This window comes from Micropterus salmoides, unplaced genomic scaffold, assembly GCF_014851395.1.
Source record: "Micropterus salmoides isolate LMB-PRFRI ecotype aquatic unplaced genomic scaffold, ASM1485139v1 Ms_hic_scaffold_22, whole genome shotgun sequence".
Lineage (NCBI taxonomy): Eukaryota > Metazoa > Chordata > Actinopteri > Centrarchiformes > Centrarchidae > Micropterus > Micropterus salmoides.
In genome coordinates this window covers 14,406,630-14,432,373 of record NW_024041373.1, presented here as the reverse complement: position 1 = coordinate 14,432,373, position 25,744 = coordinate 14,406,630, and the positions used below count along the sequence as shown (strand labels likewise).

The 25,744-nt window shown below is 42.0% G+C and overlaps 1 protein-coding gene across 5 annotated transcripts; it reads right to left on the bottom strand.

Moving 5' to 3' along the window:
* Nucleotides 1-1,564: 1,564 nt before the first annotated feature.
* Nucleotides 1,565-20,513, bottom strand: ldb1a (LIM domain binding 1a). 5 transcript variants are annotated; one of them, XM_038738087.1, is made up of 11 exons: nt 20,358-20,508; nt 11,252-11,354; nt 10,144-10,188; nt 9,852-9,927; nt 8,681-8,783; nt 8,271-8,443; nt 8,054-8,176; nt 7,882-7,959; nt 7,636-7,759; nt 5,772-5,920; nt 1,565-3,851 (listed from the first exon to the last, which is right to left on the bottom strand). In XM_038738087.1, exons 1-11 carry the CDS (start codon nt 20,383-20,385, stop codon nt 3,798-3,800), a joined length of 1,056 nt encoding a protein of 351 aa, XP_038594015.1. In that variant the 5' UTR covers nt 20,386-20,508; the 3' UTR covers nt 1,565-3,797. The 5 variants fall into 5 exon arrangements, with proteins under 5 accessions (XP_038594015.1, XP_038594016.1, XP_038594012.1 ...); XM_038738088.1 differs by having other exon boundaries at nt 5,778-5,920; nt 20,358-20,505; XM_038738084.1 differs by lacking the exon at nt 1,565-3,851 and adding an exon at nt 3,858-4,726 and having other exon boundaries at nt 20,358-20,513.
* Between the last annotated feature and the right edge of the window lie 5,231 nt (nt 20,514-25,744).

The window sequence follows — 25,744 nt, the reverse complement described above, 5'->3', positions numbered from 1 at the left end:
ATATTGTGCACTGTTCATTCATGAAACAACAGAGAGGAGACACAACAATGCTTTTTTGATATTTTTTACTCCCTGAGATCGCTCATTTGCTGCGAGTTTGGGAGAGAAAACAATTATTAATACAGTCATGCTTACAGTGTGCATTGCTATGATCACTTCTCTTTCTAGTAAAGTCAATTTTCTCAGAATCTATTTTTTCTCCATATCTAGGTCCAAGTCCTGCTGGGGATTTGGTGATGTTTTATTTTGTTAAATTTTTCAAGCGTGCGCAGTTCAGACATCTAACAGTTTGTAAAACACTTATTAGCACAGCATGAACTGTGCACCTGTGGATGTCCTTCAGGTAATACTTACTACATTGCTAGACTGGCTATCAGACTGTACTACAGCCTCAGGGTCAAGTTACAAATATGATACAGTATTTTCTATGAGCACCATATATTATTCTATGTTAAATAACTGAAAACAATAACAAAACATGCAATGCAATGTAAACATAAAAGAAACAAATGTACAATGTCCAAAAAAGTAATTAGCCAAAAGAAAAGCTACTGATTACTGCATTAAATATTTATGTTTTGAATTATCACCTGCCAGCTGCATGTTGTGTTTCCTTTTATATAAATAAAGACATTTCCACCATAAATTGGTGCAGAATATTTCTCCAGAACTCAGGAAAGTGTTTAATGTTCAAAAACGTCTGGGGGAGGACGCCCAGACTCGCCACTCATATGAACATTACTTCAAAATAAAAATATTTTTCTCATCTTGTTCTCATAAACACTGAATTGTGCATCATCACATCTCGTGAGTCAAGTGTATCGTCACACTCTTAATCTGAGCCTTTATGTAAACGCTCTGTATTTGTATAGCTCCTTTCTAGTCTTTTTGACCACTCACTTTTTACATTCATACTCTCAGTTCAAGTGCTCAAACAGAAACTAACATTCACACACATTCATACACCATACCATCCATACACTGGTGGAACAGCCACCAGCCCCAGTTAGTTTTATTTTTTTTATATTTTGTGCTTTTTTTTCCATCATAAACCTTCTTCATTTGCTGTTACTCACTGTGTGTAAAGTATGCTGCACACGTCTTTTCCATTTCAGCATCAATAATTGTGATCGACCGTGTGGTCTCATGAAGAAAGGTGTTGACGCCCATTTATCTGAATTACACCTGGCTTGACAGTCACTCCTACTGAGCCTGGTTTGGCCTTTGTGAAACTGATAAAGCCAGGATGCACTGATCACAAAAATTCAAACCGAGCTTTTTCTGTTATCCTGGATTTCTAAATTCTGCTTTTGTGAAACAGCCCCTCTGGTGTCCACTTTGCAGGCCATGACAAACTTGTGTTGATTTTTTGGCCCATGTTTCCTTTGCAAGAACTGGTGATTTTAATTCACTGAGGTCAGAGTCACCAAAGCATACTTGAAAAAGTTTCCCCATTACTGTAGAAACTGAGTCATCTATCAATTTTTATTAGGTCTTTTTTGTGTGGCTCCCTTACATTATCGTTTATACTACTATATTAAGCAGAGTCCAATAAAGACAAGTGTTTCAGTGAAAATTCATCTTTATTGATACCATACATGAATTACCAGACAGAAACCTGGCAAAAAATATAGATATAAAATCACCCCTATGGTGGGGTGCTACAGGAGCCAGCTATGGGTGTATTACCATTTCAGCTCTGTCTCACATATCACAAACCCTTATTCCCTAAATTAGGTCAACTTAGGAAACACTGGGTGTTGAAAAGTTGCCCCCAGATTCAATTCTGTTAATACACCACAAAAGTAGACTAGGGGAGCTAGAGACAATGAAAAAGGATTTAAACACAAACAGCCTGCAGCTCTGTGTAGCTCATTTCTGCCAGATATTATGATCGAGGAATTTCTGACAGTCTGTACTGGTGCTGAGAGAGACCCCTGCTGGGAGAATCTGCAAATTACTATCCAATAGCTGTCAGCTGGGATCTGTGTGATTCTGCAACCCATGAGTCAGGCAACATTTTCCATCATACGCACGCAAACAGAAAACCCGGACACAGCAGCTTAAAGGTCAAGCCCAGAGTCTTTTTCCCTCAGTATAAGATGTAATATCAATGGTCAGCATAATTCATAATGAAACAGAATTTTTCACTCATCAGTTGTAGATTTGAAATGTATCTGAAATATATCAATTACATTACAAAACCAAAAATCATATGATTGAACATTTAGGTATACGTTATTAAATTCCACTCAAGGTTACACCATTGTGGCACATTTAATTAATAAAATAGAAAAACATCAGAGAAAAAAGGATGACTAACATTTTCTCTAAATGGGGTTTTTCCATTGGTTTTCAGTGAATCTGATCCGTTTTCAGGCAGACCAGGAACCTACAACAGCGCAAAATGACTATTACATCTCTCTTTAATGTGAACTTACTGAACCATTGTAATAAAGAGGTCAGAGTAACCTGGAAAACGGAAGTCAAAAAACACAATGGAATGGCCTCTGTTAGCATTAACTGACTCAGCAGCCCCACAAACTCCCCCATATATTATAATGAGTATTGTACAAGTGGGTGGGACTTAAACAGAATGTCAATACATAGAAAAATAAATACAGTTTGCTAAAATGAGGGCAAAATTCTTTTATCAGTGATTGTACCATTAAAAATCACGTTTAAAAAAAACTTTTAGGAGGCTTTTCATCTCTTTACATTAGATTGAGTTTCTCATAGTTCTAAGGAGGATTACATAGAATAACTTTTACAGAAATTACTACCTAAAAATATACAAGCACAGACACAAACATGGGGATCAAAGCCAACAAAATGATTCTTCATAAAACATAAAACAGCACAGTGTAATCAATATCTAAAGAATCTTTACATGTAGCTCCTTGGTCTGCAGCTTTCTTAATTGTGATTAAAAACATTTCTGGGAAACTTAAGTTAATACAAAAGTCTTTTTTCTTAATTTACAATCCTGTCAAAACTTGTTTTTAAAATACTTTTGAGTAGCAAATTTGAGAAGTTATCTTTTACTATGCTCTCTGAAGAGAAGCCCCCCAGATAGAAATTTCAAGACAAAGCAAACAGTTCCGCAATGACAAGTCAACAGATCCAAACCAGGCGCCTGATGGAAATTAAGCGGGGAAAGTGGTTTCCAGTGTGCTGCTTTGGACTCCCCTCAAACAAGATGTATTACGGTATTAAAACACTTGCCTTGTTCTCCCCAACCTGTTTTCTAGCACTGAAGCCAATGGACCTGCTGACAGTGTGATGTCTGACACAGATGGAGGACGCTATATCAAGCACATACTTACATGAAAGTTATTACCATCACAATAAGAATGATCTAACAGCAATACTTTTACATTAATATACTGCAGGTTTCAGATGTTTTACAGTTCTTACATTATTAATAATAGAAAAGGAAAAAATAATACACCGTCAATTCATAAGAAAAATAGATTGGAGTTAATAGTGGAAAACAGTGCAAAGAATATTCTGGGGTGTTTTTGTTTGCTTGCTTGCCATTTTTTAGAAATTGTTTACAAAAATAAAAAAAAATTCAAAACAAGTCTAAAACATAGAAAATGAAAACACACTTCTGTTGCGTCTGGTGCTCTGGTCCAGACATGCTGCGTACCACCTCTCTCCAGTACCTCTATGTTTTATGCTGTTGGTGTATGAAAGTGTGTGCGTGTTAGTGTGTGCATGTGTGTCAGTGTGTATGTGTGGTTTGTGTATGCATGTGTGTGTGAGTGTGTGTTTAAGATTTAGCGTAGTGGTTCTCAACTCCGGTCCTCAAGCTCCGGCACTGTACAGGTTTTTGTTCCAACCAGGTCCTACAAAAACAAATAATTGAGTTTTTAAAAACCGAAACGTTGAATTTTGATGCTAAAGAGTGCACACAGTTTTCTGCAGCCTGCAAAAAAATGAGTTAAATAAAAGCTAAGCATTTCTTCCCCGTGACATGAGCACAACAGAAACAACGAGGTGCGACGTCAAGGAAAACGCACGCCTGAGAGACCCGAGGTTGGAACAAGAACCCACTGACATGGCGAGCACTCGGACAACAAGGACACGCCAACTTTGGCTCAAACACCGTGGTGAGGGGGGTAAACACACATGCACACACATTGCCACCCCACCAGTCCCACCACACCTCTAAGAGGACTGACTGGAGCCGAGCTGACAAGGGCCAAGGCTGAGCACCACTGATCATGTGCAGTGTGAGGGAGCGAGTGGGATTCTGCTGACACTGTCCCTTCATGTGACAGCAAAGAGCTTTATCAGTCCATCAGCTAATACCCCTTTCCCTAACCCGTCTCCTTTAATCTTCAAAATAACATAACGGAACAAAAACAAATAAAAATTAATTGAACACAAGTGCTCGACACCTTCCTCCCTGACTCCTCTTGCTAGTGTGTTGGCTCAGGTGGATCCCAGTAGGTCTTAAGCACTGAAAAAAGGGACTGGCTGGGACCTCATCACTCTACTGGGATGACTGGGAGTTGTCATTCTTGCTCTCCTGACTGGAGGGGGCCTTGTTGTTCCAGGGCGAGTGTGCCCCCAGTGCAGGTGAGCTGTTGAAACTGTCCTCATCCTCCAGGCCATTCGCCCCATCGAACTGCGTGTTCTCCAGCCGCGTGATCAGACGCTCGTCCTCGTCACCAAACTCCCCTCCCATCAGAGTGGGCTCTCCCACCATCATCACGTCCTAAAGGGGACAGCAAGGGCCGGTACATATTATCCCCATAATACAGGGGGGAGCGCGGAATAACTGGCTGCACGGCCGAGTTGTAACTGTAGCGTTTTGGTTGTTTTTGCCTAAGGTCTAGGTGCGATCTAACTTGGTTCAGTTCCAGCGTTTCAAATGACTGTGAACTATTTAAATGCATTAAAGTTCATACTTCAAGCTAAGTTTTAGGGACCAAGGGACCACCCCGAGTATTAAAATCCTGAGGCATTAGTGTCCTCTCATTCTGAACCCAATCGCAACAGGACAATGTGTTCTCAGGGGATCTACCCTGAGAGTTCAGTAGTCCACGTGGCCCTGACTCCCTGCCCCTGTTCCAAGAACCAGGGTCAAGGTTGCTCTCCCTACTGGCCAGCAGTGGGCATCCCTGATCTATGAGTGCTGCATCGGATGGGGGCGGGGGGAGGGTTTCATTCCACCTCGGGTCTCGTTCGCTCAATCAAGCAACAAAGTAAGCAAAGACAGCAGTGCTGTGAATCATGTGCTCTGATAGACTTAGTGGTAACTCTAAAACCAAGTTGATACAGCGGATTTAGAGAGAAAACCTAACTGTCCCACTTGAGATCAGAGCAAAGTAACCCTACCCCATGGCCCCATTACATATTAAGCATTACTTAGAGATGGAGGTCACTTGTACCTCCTCTATATATTATCCCATAAACCTGTGGCTGCAGATGACCAGGGACTGCCCATCACTGGTTCACATCAGCGGGTCTTCTAACTAAACCTACTCAGAGTTACAGAAATCAACCCCTATCCCCCCACCACACCTGAATCCAAACCCCACCTCCAGAAACCTCCCAAAGCTATCTTTAGCCTGACCTACTGCTACACCTACTCCTAAACACACTAACAACCCCAGCTACTACCCCTTACATCCACAAATAACTTTCTAACCTCACTGCCCTTCTTTCCGGCCACCCCCCTCCCTCCGTGCTATCCTCCCCATGCCTTGCTCAGCTGAAATTGGAGGTGCAGACAGAGGTCAAGTAGATGTAATGCTTACAGGTACCTGGCTGGAGAGTGAAAAGCTGTTGGCTGGACTCTTCTTTTTGCTGTTGCTGTTGTTATTGCTGCCGCCTCCGGAGCTCACAGTGCTTCCACCGGACACCTTCCTTTTCCGCCGTTTGTTTGGAGCTTGTCTGGCTGGCTCAGCTAAAAGTAGAGAAAGGGAGCAGATATGTTTCATTATCAAGTAGTTAAATAGGGCTGGACGATTTGACCTAAAATCAAAAGCATGATTAACTGAACATTTTACATCGATTACGATTAATGAATGACTATTTTGTTTTGGGTATCTTTTTTTGTTTGTTTTTTGCCCTCATAGTTCACTAACAAGGTCTGTACTGTAAACATGCTCAACTCTTAAAAAAGGTGGGGTATTTTTTTGATTCCCAAATGTCAAAAATCAATTATCTAAATATTAATTGATATGTAATGTTGACGTGCACATAACAGAGACATGTTCCCCCTATATTCTGCACACTGGGCTGCTGAATGAATGAATGAGCACTGCTACTAAAATTTCACATTATATCAATGCGGTAGGTTACTAATGATTTTCACTTCCACACTGTGCGAGCACGGCAACACTCAGCGCTGGGCTAACTTCCTCTCCTCATTCATCAAAGGACATCTAAGTGACAGGTACTGTTATAAAGGCAAGAAGTTAGGTCTTTAAAGGTTCAGTGTGTAATATTTCTGAGGATCCATCGACAGAAATGGAATTTAAGATCCATAACTATGTTTTCAGTGGTGTGTAAAGACCTTGCATAATAAGCACTTGTGTTTTTATTACCTCAGAATGAGCCATTTATATCTACATAATTGCGGGTCCCCCTTTCCATGGACGTCGCATCGTCATGTTTCTAAGGTGGCTGAAAACGGACAAACAGCGCTACAGAGCGTGTTTCCTCACTACATTCTTCTTGTTTTACTTCTGGTAGAATTCAGGCAGTGCAGACACTCATTATGTTGAATATGTACATTAGAAGAAGTAGTAATAATATACAGCAGGGGTCGGCAAATAAATAAGCCATAATATTGACTTGTGTCATCATCTTGTTTGGTTAGCTCAGTTGGTAAGGCACAAGACTCGCAAACCAAGCGTGGAGTGTTTGATCTTACCTTGGGACAACTCCCTCTGTGTTTCGGTGCTTGACCCACATCCATCAACCTACGGACGCTTTTGCAATTCCCCAGTATGTGTGGTTTATAATGGCAATGTTTCACACTCTTGGCTTACATTTTCCATGTTATCCATCAGTGGCCAAGTCACAATAATATATGGTTTTACTGAACAATTAAGTAAATATAATTTCTTAATAAATCTACCTAAAGAAACCTAATTTCTTGACTGGCTACTCTCTGCTGTCTCAGAAGAGACACCTTTTGTGCTGTGTCAGCCACTGTAGCTGTCCTACGCTGTTTTAAAGGGTAGGGGGGCAGTGGTAGACTGGACAATTCACACTGCTGAAACGTGAAGGCTATTAGTGCTGGCTAACATCTCCCTGCACTTCAGACTAGGGTCTGGAAGTTAACTGAGCAGGACTTGACAGGGCGGAGTCATGTGGTACACACGTGGTAGTACGTTTTTAAGGGGAGAGTACATGAACACACAGTGGGGAAAATACGAACAGGATTAAATCTCCGAAATGGTAAATAACGATGGTTAGAGGCTCTGAATTTTGTTTTGGATTACTTTTAAATTGATCGTCCAGCCCTATATTTACAAATCTATAAAAACTGTTTTTTTCTAGGCCTGTTGCAGATAAACTGCTATGCAATTGCAACTGAATTTGTTACTTAATGAATGTAAGGGCAACAGTGCCATAAATGCCACTGGCCATTTCAAGAGGTTTATGTGTTACCTGGAGGTGCTACCATTCTTTGCCACTTTTGGAAGAGGCAGGTCTTCAGGCAGTCTCTGGGGCTCAAGCTGTAGGTCTTATGCCTGGACATCAACTCTTGCATGGGCTCCAAAATCACACATAGCTATAGGGAACATAACGAAAACAATCAAAGAGACGTGAAGGAGCATTTGCAGGTTGTTGCATGTGTGGTTGAGGTTGTTCAGTGACTGATCAAAAAACTTGACCATAAGGAAATTTGCTTACACGGAGGTAGTTGAGCGTGGAATTGGACAGCCCACATCTGGTGATATTTTTAGCCAGCTGATCGAGCATCTGGGGATCCTGCACAATTGGGTTAAAAAGGTGGGATAAATATGCGCGTGTACAATATGTGCCTTTGAGTGCGAGTGTGTGGTTTCTTTAGTCCAGAACTCACATGCATGGCCAAAATGCTCCTAGGTAGGACCTCTCTGTGTTGTCTGATGCTGAAGTGCCACGTCTTGATCCTCATCATGTCATCAAACATGAACTCTAGGTACAGACGGCCCTCCACACAAACCTTACCCACAGGACAGAAATAAATGTTAGAGAAACAGCAACAAACAGTAGAGGGAAGGCTGTACACTTTTCATACAGAGTGACATTAAATGTACCTGTGTGAACATAGGTTTGCCGTTCTGGGTCACCATGGTGCACTGGTCACAGTCGAGAGACACAAAGTTACTGTGGAAGGACTCCTTTGGATGCTTCAAAACATAGAACAGCTCAGTGGCGCCCCCCTCAAAAATACTTCGAAAGTATCGTGGAATCAACGTCCTACCGATGGCTGCAGATAGAAATCAAATGAATACATAAACATTATCAATAAAATAAAATCTTAATCATCCACATGGGGAAAGTTGGTGAGAACAGTATTATATAGATCTGACAAAGACATAAAAACATGCCAACTTATAGTCTCTCTCTCTCTCTCACTAAAACAGGTTCACAGTCTTAAGATTTACAATAAGAACCTATAAGTTCATACAAACATCAGCATTTTCTTCAAAAATATAATTCTTACTGTATCGTTTGGGTCCATCTTCCAGACAGAAAGTGATTGTGAGCATGGCGTCATCCTCAAAAAACTCTGTGGTGAAGGCATCCCACCAGAGATTGTCACAGTCCTGAAAGCAGAGGAAGAACCATTACTCTGTTAATCAATCCTTAAAATAAATTTGTTTAAATGAAGTGAAACCACTGAAAGAGAAGAGGAATCCTAGTTTATGTAAACCACTGGAAGTTTGATGGGATCAGTCGTCTAAATAAGGCAAGGAACGATTCAGAACGATCAAATATTTGTTGAACATAAATTTTTAGTGTACTAGGTTAGTGTTCATGAATCTGTTGTAGTGCACACACTTACAGTCACATGAAAATGCATGGCTCATGACATCTACTCAGTCGCGCGCTCAGGCATATGAACAGTTGGCACTCCAATTAAGTTTTAGTCAGGTTGATCAGATAATCCTATTAGAGCCTGAATGTAAATTAAGCCAGTCAGTTCTCTGGCTTAATTTCCGACACATAAACAGCAGCTGGGAAGAAAAATCTGAAAACATAGAAACAGTAAGTAGTTCACTGCTGTAGGGCTGTCCCCGACTAAGGATTTACGGAGTCGAATCAGAATCGCCAAGTCCTGCCTATAGTCGACTGATACTGCTGCCGACAACTGCATGTTCCTCGCGGGTCTATTTCAAGTAGCCGGCTATTTAAAAATGATAAAATATTCTTTGTGTGGTTCATCAACGGCGATAACTTATCCCAAAGTCCCACGAGGTGCAGACAACTCGGCACAACACTGTGAAGCTGGGTCTCAGTCTCTTCAGCAAGTGTTCCTCTTCCGCCACTACACACACGCTACGCATTGACGACCGAGGGTTAGAGTCACAATTTTGGATTTATTCAGACACTTTAAAAACATTTATTGGAAGTTTTATTCACAAAGGTTTATTTACAGCATTAAAGGTTGAAATGTATATTGTAATAGGCTGTATATTAACTTATTGGGAGAAAATTGTGAGATTGACAGTCGAATCAGGCTCCGCCCATCGAAGCATCACATCTTTGACTATTGGGAGTCAGCCCTACACTGCTGAATGTAGCACAACAGAATGTAAACAGAACCAACTTGAAAATGAAAAAATTATTGTGTGGTTTTTTTGTACAGCAACAGTTCAGTGTTCAGCTCTCACCTCTGTCCAATTCTGTAGCCTTTTGTTCAGCTCATATATCCGGTAGTCTGTCTGGTTCCCGTATGGTGAGGGTCTCCTGAAACAGAACACCGGGAAATTCAACACTTTTCCTGACCAATAGTGCAAACAAATGTTATAAGCCAAGAGTAGTCTCAAACTTAAGTTAATTAAAGGAGAATTTGATGCCTATGTTTTTTAACATGGATGTAGGTCCATCCAGTATAAACACTTTATAAAATACTTCTGAGCTAGGACAAACCATAACAGTATGTCCAAAAATCAGTGTACTCACCCCATTCCAGGCTCCATGTATGACGGGGGGTACATGGGTGTAGGCCTAGGAAGAACAAAAAACACAAAAATAATTTAGCATGTGTGCTTTTAGTGCTATACTGAATATGTATTACAAGGGTTCCTACACATTTCACAACATCTCAAACTTTTCCAGACTCAAATTTCAAGATTTCTCAGTAGAGTTTTCAAACCATATTCAACACCTGAGTAGCTAGATAGCTAGATGCTTACTATGTAAATACATGGTTTTATAAATCCAACCACCACAAGTATGTTACATTCTGACTATGTATGCTATTATGTTGCCAAATAACCGCCAAAAGACTGTAGCTCGCTGCTGAAGCTCATAGAAAACAGGTTTGTGGCCGTTCAGTCCACACTCCTACACAGATGGCATTCCACTGTCAAAAATCTCTGCCCAAAGAGGAAGTAACTAACCGGTGCTACTCTATACTCAGATTTTCCTTTAACATACTAATTACATTATTGTTCCCCTCATATTTTTTTTGTCTATTTTATTATGCGAACTGAAAATGAGAAGAAAAAAGTGAAATCATTTTAATCATTTTATTTTCTTTCCATTGGTGCAACCTTGTTTATTCACTGTGTTAGACAGGTAAATTACTAAAATCAAATTACATACTTTTCCATACTGCATAGGGAGCCTGTATTACATGCACATCACCTCTAAACCTTGATCTCAGAACTAGAAAAAGAAATGACAACACTAAGTGTTCAGTACAACATCTGACCGCAACTTTTAATTAATCTGAATGTTGCTTCTTCTCACATTTAAAACCAATCTCCTTCTGTGTGGTCCCATTTGATTTTTTTCCATTATCACTCTCAAAGATGTGGTAATCAAACTATAATATTAAACTATAAACCATAAAACACGAATAAAGATTTTTATTTTTGAGAACCAGCATCTAAAAATAGACAAGTTCTATTATTCAGTAAACAAATTATAATATAAAAACTTACAGCTTGCAAGGAGTAAAAATGAGACATCAGAAAAGTATATTAATACAAAAACGAAAGTAGTTTTAGACATCTTTTCCCATTAACAGAACATCTCTTATCCTGACAGTATAACCCAGACCTACCCCACATCTCTGTCCAGCATGGCGCCTGGGTGGAAGGGGGGAAAGCTGCCGCCGTTGGGGGGCTCCTTAGGAGAGTACAGCTTGAATGACTTTGACGAACAGCCTGCACACAAGCAAACAGCAGAGGAGGAGGGGGAAAAAAGAGCAGAGATTTAGGAGGAGATTTAGATTACTTTAGATTTAGCTCATTCAAATCACAGCATCATCTAAGTAATCTAATGTTGGATGATTTTGTTGAGATTTACTCAAATAAAAGCACGCTGCCAAAACAATTTCCTGCTGCTTTCATTATCTAATGCATCTTCAATCTGGTGATGTACAAGAAAACAAATCATCGGGGGGGGGGGGGCAGCAATATTTATTAGCCTGTAGCAATCTGAGAAAACAATCAGTGAAATGGGGGGATAAGAGCAGAGGACATGGTCTGGCATGTTCTTTGTGTTGCATCATACATATTCTAGGGAACCCTCTTCTCTGCATATAGCCCCATGTGATCCTAACTGTGCTCTGCACTGTGTGTGTCTCCCCCCCTCTAGTTGCCTCCTCTACCCATCCCCCCACTCACTACCCTGGCTCTTGTTAACCCTTGTCTGCTCAGATAAGCCATTCACGCTTAAACAATTCAGGGCTTTGAGAAAACATCTATTCTGTATCTCTGACTCGATGAGACCTCACACAGACTGGCTGCATTTAATTAGGTCTGACCAAAGATATTTTATACGCAAGCTGGCAGCGGCGGACTGGGATGTTTGAGAAAAACAACCCTTGGTAATTTGACCCAGACACCACAACCACCCTGCAGTTACCCTTCTTTTTAGCACAGAAAAAAAACGTGAAGTGAACTAGTGGAATTTATGTGTGGGTGATACATTCATTACAGGGTAACCGTTCCTGAATTTGACCCCCTGGTAATGTTTTTAATGCGCAGCCTGCTTGTAAATCTGGTATTCCCAACAGGCACCTGAAGGCAGCGTAATTTTAATTTGTTACTTCGACTTAGTCACAATTAAACAACAGTTGGTCACTGTCAGCTTGGCATATAAAATGGTGATCGTACCAAATTAAAAACGGCAGGGGGAGAAACACGGGCCACTTGATGCAGGATCAAACCTAACTGAGCTCTATATTTCAATCTCTTAACAACACCTTTGGTGAGCTAATGGATATCCCACAGGCAGACTACTCCACGAATGGTGGTGGTTTAAACCAAGAGAAATACAATAAGAGGCATGAGTTGGAGGTTAAGTATGCCTGTGTGCACTCTGATCAGTTGGTCCTCCTTCACAGCCCAGTCTAGGCTCTTTGAATAACTACATCTCCTCCTTCATTTAGTCTCACCCTTTTCTTCCACACATCAGTTTACGAGAAAGAGTCATGGCAGGTCATCTTCTCCTCCCAATTACTATGGGGGCGAACCTGCTCAGGAGCACCCAACAATGGTTCTCTATGCATTACCTCTGACCTATAGGCCCACCCTCCCCAACACCACCAGTCATTAGCCCCAGACAGCATTCAATCCCATAGGATAAGTCTTTGTTCAATTTGATGCTGATGTGAATGCACACTGTGCAAAACACAAATTCCACTGCAACAAATTAAAGTAGATATCTCATTCTCTCTAATATATACATATAATGCCTCCACATCGTTAAAAATGCTGACACAGATCATTCTTAAATAAACATCCACATACGTCATAAAAGAGGCCCAGTCACAAGCATTAAACCCTATCTATAAGCCATCTGCAGATTACAGCACCCAGTCTGACAACAATTTCACGGGACAAACACAACCTCTTGATGATAGACATTATCAGGGGAGCATCCGGAGTTGGGGTACACACAGGACAAATGGAGATGAATGACTCCAGCCTGTAAGCATCCTTTAATAGAAGCACCTGATTAAGATCTGATGAGAGGTCGTGATGCATAAGTAATGGAACAAATGTTAACTTTAAATAGTGCTTTGGTGCAGTTTAGTCCGCCCAAACGGCTCACTGCAAACAATAGAGCTGCATCCAGAGACTGGCCCTCTGCCAACACAACATCCAAAGAGATGTGCGACGGGACAGACTTGCAATGCATACTGGTGTTAACATATTGCTGTCTGTGGACATGCACAGTCGACATATAAAATAAAACAGTTTTCACTTTAACACACAGGAGCAGGCATACACTGAACCGCAGGGCCGTATTCATTCACCGTTTGCAGAAGACGGTTGCCATTGCTAAACTCTTACCCTAGCTAGTTGCTAAACTCCCGTTAACACCGCCATCCACTTGTAAATTCCCCGTGCCTGTTTATGAACAGCTTCAGCGGTTTATTGTGAGACAGTGGTGCTGATACAGTAGCGTGGCTTTAAGTTTGAGTTACCTGCAGAGAAAGGTCCACCGAAACGCGGTGTTGCTGAACACCTCCGCTCGGTGTTTCTAGCCGCCTAGCCTCACTGCTGCTAGCCGGAGCGGCTGGATAGCAGGCTCCAGCGTCGACCGCTGATAATGCAGTCCGACGATCCCAAACAAGACGACAAGCGACGGAAAGTAAACACTTCAGCTACTTCCCTTGGTTACTGTCAATTTGCAATCCCCAACTATGTGTTTTAAATTTCATTTGTTTGGGGGCCAGTACTATCTACCATCTACTACTATTGCAGGACCCTTTGTTCCTGCCAGCCGAGACGCGAACAAACAAAGGCCCCGCCTCCTCCAGGCTCCTCCGCCCATCCCAACTCACAGACCGGGACAAATAAGCCTACGTCTCTCACGGGGGCCCCCGATTTGTCTTGTCCAGGACACCGGTACCCAGAGTGGTACAAGGTGAGTAATTTTAAAGAAACAGTTGTCAGCGTATTTCGCCCCTTAAAACAGTTATTACAGATGGACAAAATAATATTTGATCATCATAATAATCAGCTCTCCTCATCTCCAACTCAAACAGTCAAAACCAATTGGCTCCATGCTTTAAAGGCATCCCTTTGTTTTTTCATTGGTACAATTCTTAGACATGCAGTGGTAAAAAAAAAAAACGTGGCAATAGCACAGTGTAGAAATACTCTGAACCCGCAGTAACTACTGACTAAAGGTATCAAATAGTAGTGGAGTAAAAATTACAATATTTCCCTCTGAACTGTAGTGGAGAAGAACTATAAAGTAGCAGAAAATTTAAATACTAAGTAAAGTACCTCAAAATACTACAGTACTTGAGTAAATGCACGCACTTACCTTCCACCACTGCTGACATGAACCTATCCCTCGGTTCTCAGATTTATGACTTGTGATGTACTTGCTCCACTAAGTGTCACGTAGCATTTTGTCCTTTTGTTTGCACGTTTCTTGCTTTTGTAATCTCAGAAAAATTGAAGAAGGTCAATTTCATGTGGAATAAATAAAGGTTTTATTTCAAATATAAATAAGAGATGACGGAGCGTTTAGTTATATTTCTCAGTTTCAAAACTCTTTGCATTCAACCACGGACAAAGAACTGACAGTATTATATCCTGTGAAACTCTGCAGAGAATGTTTTTCTGACTCAGTGCATTTGTAAAACCTTTGTATGGTGGAGGCATCGAAATGTAATTCAGTCATAATTATCAATCACAAGGAATAAAGTGATAGGGAATTTTTTTTGCTAGGGCTGCTGGAACTATGTGAACTAGCACTGGTTATCCTGTTGTACAGTCCGTCCTGACTTTAACCAGGCCCCCCCAAAAAAGGCCTTGATGCACATACCCTTCCATATCCATGGAGTGTGATTCAGGCGTTCTGTTTACACTGAACATCAAGCCAACTTTGTAAAGGCTTATGAAAAGTGATTGACTTGGTTGATGACTCAAAACTTTCAGACCACAGTTCTGAGCCTTTCATAGCCTCAGATTATGTAAGGGTATAATCTGCTGCCTCACTTTTAATCAATAACCACTCTAATGTTTACAAGCAATATATTTGAAGGCCAGGGAACCTTTTGTGGTCTCAAAGTGCATTTAAAGCTCAATTTGTTGAGACTTTCACTTGAGCTGCCAGTCAGTTTGGTAGAATTATATAAGCCGGGGAGTGTGGATGAGAGAAGTGACGCAATGTTTTTCATTGAGAGAGAAAACACATCTGACCAACACCAGTCACTTGTAATGCATAAACGCCACATCAGACGTAGAGAAGAGACATACAGTGTCTGCTGCAGCGTGTGTGCTCTTTCCACAGCTGTTTTCCAGCAATCATGAATATTCTGAATCACAATTTTCTTTGGGGGGGTTTGCAACTCAAAATCTCTTTCTAGCTAAAGTAACTGTGTTCCAATCTAGAGATGACAGAACATAAATGGTGAAACAGCTGCAGCAGGGGGAATAAAAGAAAGACTAAGGCCTTTTGTTATAACATAGGCCCTGATCTAGGGTCTCTTGTCGAAAACAATGCTTCCCCACTTTACTGTCTGTTCAGTGTAGATGGACTGACACACGGAGAGATGTGATAGAACAGCAACTCCATCTGCTGGCAAATGCTGCAAACATCTTCCTCATGCAGAATAGAATAGAGTAGAATATTTTAGAATTAACTTTATTCTATTCACAACTAACATAGGTGTTAAAAAAACAACAACTATAAAATGTTTATTTAAATCATGTTGTTAGAGCTTTAGCTTTATATCCCCAATTCATTATTATAACAATCAATGCACATACATGCACAATAGTGCTTATATTTTAAGACTGAGATGCGTGAAAGAAGAATGCATAATCTGCCTTATTATTATTATTATTGGTAGTAGTAGTAGTAGTATTACTATTATATAAAAATTAATAGACATGGACCAAATATAAGTGTGAATTACATTGGACAAAATATGTGATACTGCATGCATTACGGTGGGAGCGTCATCTGTATTAAGCAAAAGTTACATTTAGTACACCTGGCAAGCAGGGCTGGTAGGCAGTGATAACAAAAAAGGCTGAATCAGAATATGTCATATAAAGTCCTATTTTAGTCACCGGAAAACTGGTCTTGTACTACACAAGATCTGATGTACCCTCTTGTATTTATAGATCCCTTGCTCCTAAGACCGCTTCACATGCACTATTTTATGCAGACTGCAGAGCATTCAGACTGAAATGCATTCCATGCGTTGTCATGGAGAATAATAATGTGATCTCTTGTACAAAAAAATCCAAATTTAGATAAGATTTATGATTACTCATTACTCAAATTTCAGTAAAGTGTACGCAAACTCATAGCAGAGAAAGTGAAGCAGAAGTGAGGGAATCTGTAGAGAGCGCTAGTGAATGGCATGTTCAGATTCCTGGCGCTGCTTTTCTAGACGCCACAGCACAAAACTGTCAGGGAAACTGTTGTGACACCTGACTGATAGTGATAGCAACAAGGCAGCAGAGAAAACTAACGCAGACTGCAACCAGAGGATGCTACTGTAGCTTGACAGGAGGAAGTTGAACAGCATGTGTTCGAGATAAATTGAAAGATAACAAAAGAGAGTTAGTATGTGTGACGGTTGGTGTTGTGGACGCTTGCAGTGACAGTGTTCATTGATCTGAATCCAGGCAGATTTAGCCATAAGGTACATCATTGAGGATGGTCTGCTGCAGTTTAAACTGTAGGTTTGATCATTTTCACAGCTTCCCTTGTGATAACATCCAGGGAATGAAAATAATGTCTTACCCAAGCTCTAATAATGTGCCTCTGTAAAAAAACAACAACCATAAAACAGAATTAACACTTGTATTCTTACAATACTGCACAAGTCATTGTTTATGTCTGTTCTTAAACTGAACAACAGAGAGACAGACAGCAGTGATGATGCTATTTAGAGACTAATCTTGGTGCCAAGCCACAGATAGTGAATAATGAAAGAACTATGACACAGCACTTGATTTGACTGGAATATGGACTCTATCTAATTCAAAATATGAGGCCTTGCATTCAAATAACACTTATTTTAATGTCAAATCACCAAATACAAATTCTATAAGCCGGATGAGTCAGTCGCTAATTCTCCACCTCCTCCTCGCTGATGTCATCAATAAAAGTCTTGATGTTGTAGTTTTCAGTTTAAGCTCCCTTTAATGCCCAAAGCACAATATCATTTCTGCTTTATGGAAGAAATCCCTTAAATGGCCTCAAAATGTCAACATTTGCCCTGATTTGCATACACTTTATCAAATCTACAGAGTGCCATTCATAGTCTGTTTGTACAGTTCATCTTTAACACCAACCAGTAGCTCAAACAGGCTGGTTAATTCAAGAAGGATTTATAAATTCTTATGAAACAAATATTAATCTGGTTGATGGGTATGTATACTGTATACTGTCCTGAGGCACAGAGATATAGCACAAAGCTTTCAAAAGTCTGTTTTAACCTGAGAACTGTTACAGTCACCTTCTAGCTCAGTACCAAACCTGCTTTCATGTTTTAAAAGACTCTGCAGCTTGCACATCTCTCACAAACAAAGGTGCGCTTTGATACAAAATAATTTTTCCCTTCCCACACATTTAGTTTTCTCCCCATCCTCCCCTTCCTCTGCCATCCTGTGTCGGCCTGCAGCAGATGTGACATCACAACAGCTCGTCTACCCCACCCCCCCACCCCCCCATCTCTCTGACTCCCCAGCATCTCAGTCTCCCACGCATTCCTTCTTTCTCTTTGCCTCTGCATACACAGCCATTTTGATTAAGCAAACAAGATCTGAGAGCCTCACTAGGTTAGAGTGAGGAGGGCACGAGAACTGAAGAATTGAGGAGGAAAAAGAAAGAGAGGCGCAGGCTTTCAGTGCATGTGAGATAAAGCTGAGCCAGTTGTGTTGTTGTGTAACGGTAATCAAAAAAGCCCTGGCTGTTTGGCTGCCATCTTGGCTCCGCTTTAAGTCACTTTTCGCCAATCAGAAGCCATGTGACTCTGCATGAGGTAACACCACTGTTACTGCAAAAGGCAGTGAGCGAGGGATGAAGGAGTGACAGAGGAAGAGGGAGAGAGGGTGAAAGAGGAAGAGGAGGGGGGAAAGAGTGGGATGAGGAAGGCAGAAATGGGAGGGAGGGGGGTGGAGTGAGATGGGTGAGAGATGTAGAGAGTGGTGAGCAGAGGGGAGCGCATGCTTGAGTGGGTGCATGTGAGAGTGGAGGGGGGTATCTTCAGCTCACAGGCAATCTATTTTTACCATTTAGCCAGAACAAAGGATGTGATTGGCTCCACAGTGTTAGGACGGATCTCCTTCATGCGGGGAACAAAGCCTTAAAAAGGCTGATTCACAGCAAAGTCACAACAACAGCAGGATGTCACAGTGCTGTCAATGAACTAGACAGACCGGAAAAGTCTGCCTCATGCAAATACGCTCAATTCTGATCCCTCTATTCTATAATGCAATGACCCAATAATGAAACGATGACAACCAAGGCCAGATGAAAAGAGAAAGTGATGTTAGATTAAGAGAGGATTTGTTTTCTCAATGCAGATTCACACACAAAGAATAGGGAGGACCTTCCATCCACCATCGTACAGGAATGTAAACAGACCAGCCTTCAAATATAATGATTTACAGCGCACGCACAGAGAGAGCGAGAGGGAGACTGCAAACCAGTGTTATCTGAGAGATCCACCAGCCTAAACTTGTTCTAGCACTGGCTCCTGAAGAAAGTATATGAGTGTGCGACTGTACATGCATGCTTCTCTCATGTCTGCATGTGTAAACCTGTGCGTTGGCGCACAACAAGCGCACGGCAGACCTCTCTGGTATGACCTCTTTCTCGGCACATCCTTCAAAAACATGTGGATGTCATTAAAAGTCTCTGCTCCACAGTAAAGTCTGTCAACAGAGGGAGCAAAGGAAACGGAGATACTGGAAAACTAGAGGAGAGAGTGAGGAAGCTACACAGCAGAGAGTGGAAAAGATCTGAGAGGAGAACATCAAGCAGAGGCCTCTCTAATTTTATTCCATCTGATAGCCGACTACCAATGAATCAGAGCACCCCCCCATTAAACACCCTAATTCAATCTGCCCTCTCTGAGATCCCCCTGAGCAGATGCTACGATTCAATTTCTATCTGTTACTTGCTCCCTTGTGCTGCTCAGAGCCTGTCCCCTGCCACTGTGAGGCTTTCACTGTGCACAAGGCAACCATCTCTGTAGCCTGCCTGCTCTCACCAGGGTATCGTTAAAGAGAAATGGCTCTAAAGTCAGAAAGGATCAAACGCTCTATGGGAGAGAACAGATTATAAGATCTACTTGATAAAAAGTTCCAAAACATTTTTGCTTGCCAAAGACTGACATGTGCAGACAGACTCAAATAGTTTCCCGCTTGATCACAGTAGCGCAAGAGCAGAGTGTGGATACTGAGAACCAGTAAGACACCACAACAATGGCAGCATGTTTTATGTAATCTTTGTTAAAAGCTCAAAAGATCAAGAGCAACAACTGCAGAAAAAAACGGAAATACCCAGTCACAGTGACAAAGAGCTGTCTGATATCCAAACAGCAGCTTAACTCCAAGCAAATTCAACTCTTAGTTAAATCTTCTTAAGCACCCTCATTAACAGTTTAAACTGGCCAAGAGAGACCAGCTTTAAACCATTTTTGCAGTGAGTAAATTAAAGTACTTTTTTCCTCACTTGGTTCTGACTCATGGAACAAATGTGAAAAGTAAGCAGTGGTTTCCTCAACTCTTCTGGATAAATAAGAGCACAAAATAATCAAGAAGCAGACCTATATCGGCTAGATAAAGCTGAGAAAAAGAGTGAAAAGAGTCAGCAAGGGAAGTACTTATTGATATCTCAGTGTCTCTGTATGTGGCAGAACTCAAAGAGCCATTGATCTGCTGCACAGCGAGCTAGCGTGACTGAGAGGGTCTACTGAACAACTCAATCCTAAAGCGCGGTAGCCTCAGTCTATAACCTTGTTTGAGGACATGTGTCGAGAGCGTAGCATAGCTCCACCAACACACGCATGCATGCACACACAAACTCACACTCACACAGCTTGGCACTGGCCCTAGGCGGCTTTGCAGCACTTTTACATAAGTCATCTCTCTGACAGCGCCACTGAGCACAGAGACGAGAGGAGGAAAGAGGCAGAAGAGTGTCAGAAGAGAGAAGGAGCGAGAGTAGGTACTCACCAGGACAAGCACAACCTCCAACAGACATCTTCTCACATGTTGGGCTCTGCTCGGAACGAAACAGCTGCACTCAGTCCACACACTGCTCGCATGGGCTAACTCTGAGGAAAACAACAGGGACAGAGAGGGGTGGAGAGATTAGAGGGAGTGGTACAAAGCAGGGCATGTACACCACAACTACACTCCTCTCTCTCTCTCTGTCTTTCTGTCAGAGGCAGGAAGTTGGCAGTGGTGCTCTAGCTGCATCATTAATAGGCATATTGCAACACAAGTGGGAGGGAAAATGAGAGAGGAGTGAAATAGGAAGAAAGAGCCTTTAACGCTATGTGAGACAGGACTAAGTAATATGGAATGGGGTGAGCAAACTGTGTGTGTGTGTGTGTGTGTTGTTCGTGAAAGGGAGAATACAGGAGGGAGGCAATTAGAGCAAAGGAGAGGAAAAATAGAAAATGCACAAGGTGTGGGTGTGAGTGTGGCAGTGATGCATCGTCCAGTTTTGCCCGTTGCTGCTGTGGGAGATAAACATACTCAGTAGGAGCCCAAAGGCAGAGGGTCATTACTGCCAAACAAACACACATGCACGCATGCGCGCACAAACACACACACACACACAGACACACACAAAAACTCACTCACTCACTCACTCACTCACTCACTCACTCACACACCCTGCCTCATATATGACAGATTTCCATCTCTTTCTGTCTCCCTCTCTCGCCCCTTCCTTCTGTTTTTCTGCCGCCGAGAGAAGAGTGGTGTTAATCACTACAGACAGTATCGATTAAAAATGCAAAGCCCACCTGGAGCGCAGGGACACAGGAGACCCACGGGAGGCAGCAAAAGCGTGCATGTACTAATGCGCACACGCTCACAGCCAACAGGAGACACATGTAAACAGTCTGACTCGAATGCAGACATGTGTGCCTAGCAGCCTCTGCCTCTTCTCTCTTCTTTCTACTCTCTTCTCGCTTTTTAATCTTACTTCACTCTCTCAATTTAATCTCCTCACCCTGTTGATATTACCTTGACCGTGCTCTGCTTGATGTGAGTTTGTTTCATTTCCTTTCCCTCCTCCGTGTCTCTGCTTTCCCTTCCCGTTCATCCCACAACTTCTCTTGGCTCGAGTGCCTGCTCTCTGAGCTAATAATCTCATAATCTCACACTTCACTACACAAACACACAAGCACATAACTGACTGCCATGAGCAGGATGTATTTGTTGCTCCTGTACCTGATCCTGTCAGATGGGTAACAGACTGAGCTGTACCACTGAGTCATTGTGACTGAATGCAAGAAAAAGTAAAATTAGTCTTTAGTCTTTATTGACAGCAAAATACAAACATACTGATGATACTGGTGATTCCCAAAAAAAGGTTCTTGTACCCGAGGGTTACCTCTGCAGCTGCAAGACTACTTTGACTACTTAATTTGACATTCCTGTAAGAATATATCCACATATTGAGTCAGCTGTAACACCTGAACACTACATGTTGCAACTGAGAGTGTGTGAAAGCTAGTTAGCAAGCGAGCCGAGAAGTTTAGTCAAAAGTAATAGAGAAATAATTGAAATTGTTACCTAATATAAGAAATACATTGAAATAGATTGCTAAATGTGATGGATACATGGCAAACAGCTAAAGTAATCAGTAAACAGTTAAAGTAGTTAGGTAAAATTATGTCCAGCTTCTGTCAGTCCAATTGGTAGTTGTACAAATGCACACTTGACTTGATGTAAAACTGTATGAAAAAATTGTTAACAATATCCACTTTCATATAATTACTTGTGTTAAATACCATCCGGTTGACATGACAGATGTTCCAAATATATGATGCATTGTGTCGCTGAATGGGGGTACTTTGGTTCACCTGACATGCTATGGGGGTTCATCAAATCACTGGTCTAGCCATGTGTCTCCTGCACTAAAGAAGCCTCCCGAGTGAGCTGAAGCTCTGTTTAACAACCCTCAGATCTCTGTTTTGTCACTCACAACCAATATACTAACAAAAGACAAACAACTGTCTCCACTGAAACGAAAGCTGACAGGCACATTCCCCACACACCAGCGCACTGGCATAGGCATCACAGCTAAATGTCACACACAGTGTCAGACACTGTTCTCAGGACCGAGACACAATGAATAACCCTGCGGGCCTCCTCTTCTTTTCCCCTTACTTGTCTTCTTCAACCCCACACACTTTTTGTCTCTTTCTGTTCCAACAAGGTCTATCTCTCTCCGAGTCCTCTCATCTCTCGCTGCTATTCAGTCCTTTGTGCGTCTTGTAGGTCGCGATCTGAGGGTTTGACATTTACAGAAGACTCTGCTACTGTAAAATGGTGAACTCTGAACAAAGGCAGATATGAGAGATAGAGAGAGGCATCCTCAACACCGCAGGAGAGAGAAAGAGAGGAGATGAGAGCGCGAGAGAAGAAATAGAGGAGGGTGTGTGAATGTGATTTGGGAAATGGCTTCTGTTTCCAGGAGCGATTAGGCTTTGAAGCTGAGCACTTCACCACTGACTGCACTGTCAGGCAGGCTCTCTCTCATCTCTTCCTCTCACGCTCCTACTCTTGCAGATACCGAGATTCCCGCTCTGTCAACACATCCCCACATCGCTCAAAAAGCTCTCCAAGAATAATGAAGTTCCCCCTCAGTTCGCCTTCTTCTCTCCACTGTGGGAACACACTGCAGCAGCAATTCCATAACAATGTGTGAAAGACAGCAAAGTGCCTGACACAGACACACTGGCTGCCTGACTTCCTCAGGTACACATCTACTCTTGTACACTCTTAGTATGTTGTCCTCTGACAGCAGACAAACACTTGCTCACATGCACCGACAACCATATTTCTTCCTAAATTCCCAACAAAATGTTTAAAAGGTCAGCATACTTTTTCTCAGGTGAGTTCATGCCATCAGTGCTTACCTCTAAGTCTTTTGTTGTCTTGCAGCTGTAGAGTGCCCCCCCCACCCCCCTTCTTTTCTTTTCTCCACACACTCTCTCTCTCACACACACAGACAAACAGTCTTAAACATCCTCCATCTCAATGCTTACCTTTGTCTTTCTTCTGCGCCCACGCTCTCTCGAACAAAGTCCGCCAGGGTCAGCCACGCAGAGGAAAGCAAGCTGCGCCAGCAGAGAGAGAGGGAGAAAGGGAGAGAGAGGGAGAGACTGTGATGAGCAGATGCACATATGAGAGACAGAAATGGAGGGGGGGATCTAGCAGTGTGCAAATTGGATGATGAGAAGGAAGGAAGGAGGGAGGGAAGGAAGGAAGGAAGGAAGAGAAGGAGGAGGAGGACAGGGATGAGGGGGAAAGGTGGGGGGGGGCACTCAGCTGCACTGGTATGAATATGACGCAGAGGCAGCAGCCAGAGCCACTTCTCCTCTCCTCTCCTCTCCTCTCCTCTCCTCACTCCTCTCCAGCCCCATCCCTCCATACCCACCGAGAGACGGGGGGGGAGAGAGGGCACTGTATCCATGGCAACGGCAGAGCAGCGGTAGGTAGCAGTTAGGAAGTGTGTTGGGGCACAGTGGCGTTCCTCTCTTTCTCTGCCTCTCTCACACACAAACAAGCTCTCGTCCTTCAGCAACCACAGACGTACAGTATACAGCCTCTGATATACTGGAGCGAACAAGCTGCACTGGATTTATTAGGACATGACAGGTAATGAGAAGCAGTTGTTTCTCAGACAGTTGGCAAACAGGCAGCAAGGAGGCGTGAGTTCATTCTGCTGTAAATGTAGAAAAGAACTGCCAGCAAGCAGTGGAATAAGTTACTTGTGTTAAATATAAATTCTTCACCACACAGGTACAGGGCAGGAATAATGCAGTGAAAACACTGCAAACACAATGATTTGAGACAGAATACAGACCATAATTTACAACTTCCCCAGAAGTAGGAGAAAACTAAAACTAAAAAAAAACTCCAATTATCCCTGTTTGGAGCTGAAAAAAATGACAAAAGGTAAAAAGGTGTTTTGCGGTGGCATTCAATGAATTTACACAGCTGTAACAACAATTATTCAAAACCGTCTTCCAGACATATACTTGTTGTTTTATTGTTTTTCCTGAAACACTGCTACAGTCATACATTTGTCTAAGGCTATGCGCTTTTTTTCCCATCCACACTCAACAGGAGTAATTTGGGGTTCTGTGTCTTGCTCAAAGATACTTTGAGGTGGAGCCGGGCTAACAACTCTCAAACTCAACTGCTGGACTAACATTAACATACTAACTAGCATTATATATATTTTATATAAATGTTACTAAAAACTTTACATAAATTTTATATGCCGTGCTGCATTACTAAAATAGTCTTGTTCTTCAGGAATTCATGTTCTTTAAATGAAATGCAGCAAGGGAAAAAAGTGATCAACGAGAATTATAATTGCTGCCTGGGGGATTCCTGGATTGAGGCCAGAAAATATACAGCACACAGACACAAACCTAAACTGCAGTGGGACTCTAACCTGGCGTGTCCTTTGTTTTGAGACTGCTCAGCAACAAGGATGCGTTTTCATATTCACCATGGCGCATGAGTGCATGACTTAACTGAAGAGCTCTGCCACGGTGAGAAAGCTCTTGGAGAATGTGTCAAGATTTTAAAACTTTACAAAAGGTAGTGGGAGAACAAAGTAGTTTTATTCTTCCCACAGCCGAGAATAAACGACACAGGCAAAGTGGTAAAACCACAGTGGAAGACCACAGTGTGTTTGTGTGTCGTTGTGGCTGGGCTCACCTCTAATCCATTTCTGCCTGTGGGACAGAGGGAATTGCCTATGGCTTTTCTGTACCATGTGGTACGAATCCTACTGAGGAACACATCACCCCCACTTTTGTTTTTGACCCAGTTAAATCCCCACCTCTGTGTTTCACAGCTTGTCCTTATGTTCACTCATCATACCTTTCACATGTATTACACCCAGTAACAAAAAGACATCCATCAATGTCCTTTATTTAATTTACCTTCCCAGCTCCGAGAGAAAACAATTTTTCTTCCCAGTGTGATGTCCGGTTAAGTCCTCAGTGAGTGATAATGTGTTCACAGTGGTACTCTCTTGTGTAAATTTCATGATGTGTGGTCACCTCTTGTCTCTGTCCAGAAATGATCTTTTGTAATGGATGTGAATGGCCTCCTTGATCTTTCTCCCGCCGTCCACTGACTCCTGGAAAATCATATTCTTATCATATTCATATCATATCATATTCATTTTCAGGGGAAGATGTGCACCAAGAATAGTGATTTTAAAATCAGTGCTTTTAAAATATAAGTGTGTTTCCACAGGTAGAACGTTAAACGTTGCTAAGCAGTGGCCACTGGGGCAACAAGTGGCAATTATAGGACAATAATAAGTGCTAAAAAAGTAATCAAACAGTCTTAAGACA

Bases quoted from the DNA above. Each gene is read 5' to 3' on its own strand.
- ldb1a (XM_038738084.1), bottom strand. From the start codon at position 20,385: ATGTCTGTTGGAGGTTGTGCTTGTCCTG. The intron at 11,355-20,357 runs GTGAGTACCTAC...GCTTGTGTGCAG, and splicing joins TGGAGGTTGTGCTTGTCCTG to GCTGTTCGTCAAAGTCATTC. The intron at 8,444-8,680 runs GTAAGAATTATA...TTCTATCTGCAG, and splicing joins AGATGGACCCAAACGATACA to CCATCGGTAGGACGTTGATT.